Below are 8,476 nucleotides of genomic sequence, written 5' to 3'. Positions count from 1 at the left end.
TGAGCTGTGGAGTGAGAAGAGGCCCGGAGCAGGTCCTCTGTGTGTGCTTGTCCACTGCCCTCCTCAGGCAGTAAGTAGGCAATGTGAGCTACTGTCCCGTGCACACGCACACAGGTTTCCCAGCCAGTACACTTTATGACTACAACAGAAAGATAAAAACATCCCCAGTCCTCAGTGTTTTCCTTAAGAGCATCTACCAAATCCAGTTGATGGTCATAACCCCTAACCCAGACACATTGCCCTCCTCCGGGCCAATGATGTTCCCTCCTGATCGAGCTGTCCCCACATACCCCAACAAGTACACTGGGTGATCTTTTCACCCATGTGTATATCTTTCTTCAATGAAATTCTTAAAGCAAATATTTAAATTTCCCTATCCTCAACTCCTTTGTCTTCTCACAATTGATTAATTTGTCTCCTCGCCAGTAATTGGGTAGATTTCTCTTACCTCTGAATGTAACCAACTGGAAGATGCTGCTTATCACAGCAGAACCCAGGCAGCTAGGTGGCTCAAGGCCAGGTGGACAATCCAGAGGGGCCTATGAGAGCTGGGGTGACGGGGAAGCAGAAAGACATGGGCTCTGGACTCAGGCATCCCAGGAGTAGAATCTCTAGATTCAATGACTTTGTTCATCCTCCTCCATTCTCACCTGGTGGCAGCTGAATAATTAACCAAGGCACTGCAGGTCTCAGATTCAGCAGGAATGAAGATCAAAGAATACATCTTGTTATTCAGTGACTTGGTAAAACTGATGTTACATTGCTCAGAAGTAGTGACAATATGTTTTACAACCTGCTTGTGTAAGTTGACTTATCTGAACACCCTTTTAAAAATAAAATTAGCATCATAGACCTCTAGTACAATTAGTTCTTGGGAACTCTGCCAAATATGTCAGGTAGGTCCCACAAAATCCCAAATGTCACAAGATTCAACGTAATCCAGCAAGCATGAACCAAACTTAATATAAAAGAATATGAAACACCTGCCAACACTCAACTGCCAGGACTTGATGTTCTCTCCATCAGACAAGTGGGCCCTTTGTGTGTGTCCCTCCCCACACACAGGCTGAAGCCTAAGTGGGGTCCCATTTCTGTGACCAGAGTCAGAGTAAGTGGATCACTGGCCCCATGACCCAGCCATTTCAGATGTGAAAATTTTAACACTGACATTTCAAGGACCCACCAAGAGATGAAATGCCTTATGCTTTGGTTTTATTTTGAATCACAAGAGAAACATTTTTAATAAACCCTTAAATTCTTCTCCATTAATGTGATTTAGATAATGAATTCATAAAGATTGAATTGATTTGTTTACATACTCAACCTAAGAAAAATTACATTCTTGTTTGTTTGTGTACACCATCAAATTCAATCAAGCAAACAAGATGGTTAACTGAAATGATTAATGGATGCACACTAGCTGATGGCTTTAAATATAGAGTGTGTTACTGATGTCAGGGTTGATTAGTTCTCTATCTATCACTGATGCTATTAAAAGCTTTGAGCAATTTAGATGTAGTCATTGAGTAAAATTCCAATGGGCTGAGTGAACTTCTATCAGGATTGATTCTGCTGTAGCAAATTTACATATGCACAGAGGTTGGAGAGACCGAGTGGGCCTTTCCTGATGGGGAGAAAGAAAGAGCAGAAATCAGGTGGTCTGTTGGCATCCATCACAACAAAGGTAAAGGGGCTTGGGATAAAAAAGTACTCATCTTCACACAAGAAATCCCAAGTGACATGAGGCTATGCATATTGATCATTTCTATTTCAGAACTTTTCAGAGCAGGAAAAATAAATGAAGGGGAAGCAAGAGGTTAACATAGTATCATGCTCTAGTAACTCCTCTAAAAATGAACCCACAGGGAAATCATGGTAGTCAGTGGTGGAGACCAAGGTTTTTATTAATAAGATAAAAGGAAGATGTGGTACAAGCAAGGGTGGGGTGAGTACTGACAGTCACTGCATGGAATGATTATGTGTCATGAGTACTTCCGGACCTAGAAAGCAAGCTAGAGTGACTACGTCAATCATTGTGAGGGGAGGTCCAGTCCTGGGATACTGCAGCTGAACTTGGGGAGATCAGGTTGGTGAAGGAAGCTGTGACTTTAGAAAGGATTGCTATGGGACATTAGACCATTCCCAATGTCTATACTTATTGGTTCAAATGTCCAAAGATATTTTAAATGGGAGGGAAAACATTACTTTCTGGACTGAAATTCTCTGGATATTGAGATTCCTTTCCTGTCCAGGGTGTTAGCAGGTCAGATCTAAGCTGGAAGGTTCCTGCCATTATTCATGAAGCTGAGCCACCTCTAGGAAAAAGGCAGCAAACAATTTGGATCCTTCTATGTAGTTCCACCTAATAAGAGAAGTAAGAGAAACACTGTTATTTCCATTCAAATTATGGAGGAAAACTAGTCTACAATGTGAACAGAAAGATTTGAGGATATCAATTCAATCTAATGTATGCAGCATGTCGGGAGGTTCTGATGTACAGACCTGGGGTTGGGCAGTGAGGGCGTAGCCCCCACAGGAGCCTACCTGTTGATTTTCTCATTCTGAGAGTGCTCCCCATCGTCAACAGCGCCCAGCGGAAGCATCAGCACACTCTTCTGGATAATATCCTGGAATATTTTGGCAATTGGTATGGTTGATCCATCCCGGATCATATCTGGCTCTGTTCCAAACACTAAAACAGGAAAAGAAGGCATTTGAATAACATGATGACAAGACTACGCCCAGTAATCACCATTACATTTGGTGCATGGGGTAAGTAAGCTTCTCGAGTCATGCAATTTATATTCTAAAATAGTCAGTAGCAACCAGAAGAAAACTGTGATTGCCTTCTTTACAACTACCTACAAAAAAAGATAATTTCAAAAAAATTTGTATTTTGAAGTAATTTCAGACTTACAGAAAGTTGCAAAAGTGGTACAGTTTCCAGGTGCCCTTAACACTTCTTCCCCTAACATTAACAACTTATATACCTATTGTGCAGTTATCAAGAATAGGAAATTAAAATTGGAATAATATTATTAACCAGACTCTGACCTTATTGGAATGTCATGACTCTTTCCCCTTTTTCTGTGCCATGATCCCATCCAGAATCCCACACTGCATTTGTCACTGCTTCTTCATCTCCTCTAGTCTGTGACAGCTTCTTAGTCTTTCCTTGTCTTTCATGACCTTGACCCTCTTGAACAGTACTGATCGGTTGTTGTGTAAGCTGTTCCTTAATTTGGGTATGTCTGTTTTCTCATAACTGGGAAGATGTCATGCATTTTTGGGAAAAGCAGCACGGATGTACCTACTTTTATGGTTGTTTCATGAATTAAATATTAGGGAAGTGGGACTTAGTGTTTTTGTGTTTTGTTTTTTTATAACCAATCTATATATATAAAAGCCTAAGTGACTGTCCAACTGTTCAACCATTTGCTCAGTTGCTATGATGTGCAATGACCACCAGGGGGCAGATGTTCCAACCAGTAGAGGAGAGAGTCCGATTCCTCACGGAATTGGCCATGAGTTAGGTTGCTGCTGGGGCACTGTCAGCCCCAAATCTGCTTTAACCTGCACCCAAGACCCAGAGAACGGTTTCAGCCCAATCCCTGCAGGCCAGGCCAAGGGACCCCACCAGTGCACGAATCCATGCACCGGGTCTCTAGTATATAAATAAATCACTATAGTCAACTATCACCTGACTATCTGAATATTTGTACTCAGATTTCAATGTATCCCATGAAATAGTTTAATGGTCTAAGATCTAGAAAGAGATGGGTTCAAACCTTCCGGGTGAGAGGACAAGTTGCCAGTGATGGAGTGGGAATGAAAAATAAAACAAAGACAGAAAAGAGAACATGCCACGTGGTCTTTATCCACAAAGCAAGGCATGAATGTGAACAATGTTGATGTACTTGGTGGTTTATTACACAAATAGACCAAAAGGTGACTCCTGCATTCCTGCAAGAGCATCTCAGGTCTTTATCGTTGACCTTGACATGTCAATCACACATCTCTCTTCAGCTGGCATTACATTTACCTGCCTGACTTATCTTCCTCTTTTCTTCACTCCCAAATTTTACTGGTAAAATACTGCTGCACCTGGAGGCATTGTGATGGGGCTTCTCCTCCAATTTTTCATGCCTGCGTCCCTTGTCCTGACAACCCTCACAGAGAGTTGGTCCTCCCAGAAGGTCTGGACCTCAAACTCCAGCTCTGGCATTTTCAGGGGCTTGGCCTAAGGCCCCATCTGTAATACAGTAGTTCCTCCTACCCATGGCTGCACTTTCTGTAGTCTCAGTTACCCATGGTCAACCACAGCCAGAAATAGACAATGCCTACATCACTTGCCCCAGTTCATCTCATCACGTAAGTATTTTGTCATTCCCATCATCACAAGAAGGGTAAGTACAGTATAAGATGTTTTGAGAGACCACATTGATGAGACAGTGTATATAAAGGCCCCTGCACAGGTCACACTCAGTAATACAGCCTGTGTCAGAAGGACAGTCGATATTGGGAGATTTAAATGTGTCTGCTTTATCCACATCTCCCACCCTTGGGTACCACCCCTCAGTCCCACTGGACACTGGACACTTGAAATATCTTAAGTCCAACCTGTTTTGATGGCTCTTTTTGCTGCAAGATACTGATGATCTTTAATATCTGCGATCCACGGGTGCAGTCCCAGCACCATGGAAACATCCATCTGGTTGGAACTATTTCTTTGGGAGAATATATACTGGAGATGCTGCTGCACCTAAAAGGTAACGTTTTCAATTGTAAGAGAACATTTCTAGTTATTCCCTCAGACAATGACTATAGTCTTCCATCAAGAAACTTGGAAACCCCAACCCAGCAAGTCCAAGGGTTGTGATCTGACCTTGGTTCTGCCTGGGGGATGATGACACAGTGAGCAGGTCTCTAGGACGGAGCTTCACCCAATGGGAGAAACACTTGCCCTCACCCTCTTCTATCCCCAGTCCTTCCCCTCCCCATCCTGACCACAGTGTCTGACTGTTAACATTTGCTTGTTATGAATTTGGTAACTGAGACCTTGAATAATATTATGGACAACATGAATAATATGAACATTATGAATGTTGAGTGATTATGTAACATAATACAAGTATAACTTCTCAATTTAAAAATCCTTCTTTTTGGACTTAGTTTGAGAGCAATCCCACACTGAGCTGGGAAAGGGCCTGTTAGCATCCTTTTCTGCCCCTGGATATGTTGCTACTATGGAAATCCTCTAAAGAAAAACTCCATAGCCTGAGATATTTCTTCCATTCATTCCTTCAACTAACATTTATAGAACACCTGTCATGTGGCAAAGAACTGTTCTAGGTGCTGGGGATATAGCTGTGAGCAAGACGGACAAGGTCCTGCCCTCAGGGAATGAGTGTTGTGAGAATAGGGGAGGGGAGAAGGAGGAAGGAGAGGCAGCTGGGGAGGGGACCCTACTTTAGAATGTAATTATCACTTAGAAGACAGTAACAGAGGAATGTGGGGTAGAGAGGGTTGGGATGAGGTATTTCTTGAGCTCATTTGTTCAGAGTTTACTTGCTGTTAAACTTGAAGTTTACTGATAACAGGTGGATAATGTAGACATACAAGTCCTTCCAGATAACATTTTCATTAAAATGGCTCCTATCAGAGTGTTCATTTCAGACATGTGGACAAGCAATGGGCACTTGAGATTTTCTGGCTCCATCCAGCTGTCGCAGTTAGCTTCTTCATCTGTGCACAAAACCAATCTTGCCTTTATAGCTACCATTTAATTCTTTAAATTTTTCCATCACTCCAACTCCAAATGGTTATTTATCTGACTACTGTAATTGCAATATAATCGAGGAAAGAGATTTTTAGTGAACAAAAATTGTATCTTTTTTTTTTTTTACATGTGTTGCAGTCCCTTGTATATTGAAAAGATATGGTACTTCAGTGCCAACACCTGCACTGCTCCCTCCACAGGGCTGCACGGCTCTCGGGAGGGTGTTGCCAGGCAGAACCATGCAGGTTTCTTACCTGTTTTTCCACCACAGATGTATTCATGTGAGGGACCAGGCGGATGGAAAATTTTCCTATAACTCGGCCAGGTATGACTGTTTTAGTTCCGGGCTCATCGAACGCACCCTCGATCCCATGGATGGAAAGAGAAGGGTACCTCCATAGGTGCATCAGAATTTCCTCCTGAATTAAAATTAAGTTATTTTATTATGTACAAGAAAGACTGATTAAAATCAGTTCAGTTAGATTGCTTACATCACCAGTTTCTGTACATCAGCGACACCGTTCATGACAAGTTCATTATCACCCTGCTTGGCTACGTCTGGACTAATAACAAAGTGACCTTCTCCCTCAGGACATGAGGTCCTGTGCGGCTGTCACCTCCCCAAGTAACTCCTATGGCAAAGGCCCCTTCTCACCGGAGCTCTTAAGTTTCCAATTAATAGATGGCAAAGGGGCCCTTTCAGAAATTTGAGTTCAGTTATAAATTTCCATCCCCAGTCATCGCAGTGACAACTTGCATGTAAATGCCTTTGATTTTTCAGGCATCCGAGCGGTTTTCTTTCTGGCTGTGGCCACCTAGACCTCTTCAGAGGAAACAGACCCCGCCTCATAGTAAACTCTGCCCCTACGTCCAGCAGGGCTCCTCCCTCTCGGGATCCCTCTCCGGATCCCTCTCCGGCTTCTCTGGCATCCCCCGCTCCTCAGGGAAGCAGCCAAGCGCCCACACTCCACAGCAGGAGGAGGTGGCAACAAGTCCGAATTTGCCCTTAACAACGCCTCTGCCTCTGGGCTTACTCACTACACTGAGGCAGAGATGCAGCCATTTACAGAGGAGCCCTGAGGCTCTTGGTTTTGTCTAGAAAAATGAACAGTGAGGGGTCTTAGAGCTGAACAATTGCAGGCTGTTCTCACTCTTTGAACGAATAGGAAGCCCAGCTGGTTGGGATTGAGTCTAGTAAAGGGATTAGGAAAGGCTGGGCTGTGAAAGGAAGCTCTGTGGTTATGGCCCACAGATAAAGATTTGGAGTCTAGACCAACGGTTCTCAACCTGTGGGTCGTGACCCTTTGGGGGTCGAACGACCCTTTCACAGGGGTCGCCTAAGACCATCGGAAAACACATATATAATTACATATTGTTTTTGTGATTAATCACTATGCTTTAATTATGTTCAATTTGTAACAATGAAATTGGGGGTCACCACAACATGAGGAACTGTATTAAAGGGTGGTGGCATTAGGAAGGTTGAGAACCACTGGTCTAGACCATGACAAGCCTCAGAATTAACTGCTGTCAGTTCTAAGATGCGGAGATGAGCAGCACTCAGATCAGGCAGTGGGAAAAGTGGTTTAGTGTTGTCATTCCTTTCAGAGAGCCGTCAGCTGGGGGCTGTACCTTGGTGTTGAACAGGAATTTCTTAACCCGGCTGCTGTTCCGGTATTCTTCTAGGTCCAGGTCGATGGCACCGTAGAGTTCTTTCTCCTCTTCTGTGAGAGGAGCCACATGGTCATAGATCCCAGGGATCAGAATATGACCAGCTGAGTCTGTGAGGCTACCTACAGGACACACAGGAAACAAAGCCAGACAGATGTTCCGCTGGGCTGATGCTCAGGCCCTGCAGCGGGACCACAGCGACTCCCCTGGGGCAGCAGCAGGCCTATGACTGGCTCTGGTTCCCACGGCAGAGCCAGTGGCAACAGCTCACATCCTAGAGAGGATGGTACAGGAAGGAGGTCACCAGGCCGACTCAGCCTGTGTTAGACCTGCTTTAATGTCTATCTTGTGGATGGAAGGATGAAAACATGGATTTGCAATCAATTAAATGGGGTTTGACTCACCTGCATTACATTCAAGTTCCCAACTCTACCTGTTATAGCATAAACATAAAAACTTTTAAAAGTTTTATCATATCCTGAGTTAAGAAGTAATGTATTCATTATAAAAGTGTTTAGATATACATGTGTATGTATGTACATAATACTTCGAGAAACTGAAAATCATCATTCCTTCTAAACTTCTCTCCTCTCCACACATAATAATATAATAAATACTCATCATTAATCAAAAGCATAATATTGGGGTCTAATCTGTGAGATCCATCAGGACCATGAGCGCCTTTGTGATGATGAGCAGTCGACTGGACTGTTATTTATGAAAGATTTTCAGGATTAATACGAATCAGGGAAATCATCAAAGAATATCTATAAAAGAAGCAGACTTGAGATTTAGTAGATACTGCTATTTCGAGAAAGTACTTACCAAAGATACAATGCAATCAGTAAGTAGAGAACATAAATGATGAAAAACATCTCTGGGCAGCAAAATCTAGGGACTTTTATTCAAGTAAAGACACTTCATAAAACTATGTCCACATTCCTAATGTGATTATAACCTGACAATGCCAGAAAATTACTGTGAGGCACTACATTTTCAAATCTTTCCATTAAGGTCGACAATCAC

At 43.0% G+C, this 8,476-nt stretch overlaps 1 protein-coding gene across 2 annotated transcripts in view; it reads right to left on the bottom strand.

Annotated features, from left to right (window-relative positions):
* Window positions 1–1,195: 1,195 nt before the first annotated feature.
* The window catches only part of CNDP1 (carnosine dipeptidase 1 (metallopeptidase M20 family)), a 29,717-nt gene continuing 22,436 nt past the window's right edge, over window positions 1,196–8,476 (bottom strand). For both annotated transcript variants that reach the window (XM_005861572.2, XM_005861573.2), the window contains exons 8-12: window positions 7,412–7,572; window positions 6,034–6,198; window positions 4,621–4,762; window positions 2,545–2,692; window positions 1,196–2,362 (exon numbers count right to left, since the gene is read on the bottom strand). In XM_005861572.2, coding sequence (XP_005861634.1) covers window positions 2,293–2,362; window positions 2,545–2,692; window positions 4,621–4,762; window positions 6,034–6,198; window positions 7,412–7,572 — 686 coding nt within the window. In that variant the 3' untranslated portion in view covers window positions 1,196–2,292. The remainder of the gene's footprint in view (window positions 2,363–2,544; window positions 2,693–4,620; window positions 4,763–6,033; window positions 6,199–7,411; window positions 7,573–8,476) is intronic.

Source organism: Myotis brandtii, unplaced genomic scaffold (assembly GCF_000412655.1).
Source record: "Myotis brandtii unplaced genomic scaffold, ASM41265v1 scaffold154, whole genome shotgun sequence".
Taxonomy (NCBI): domain Eukaryota; kingdom Metazoa; phylum Chordata; class Mammalia; order Chiroptera; family Vespertilionidae; genus Myotis; species Myotis brandtii.
The sequence above is the reverse complement of the archived record's forward strand: the minus strand, read 5'-3'. Positions and strand labels throughout refer to the sequence as shown.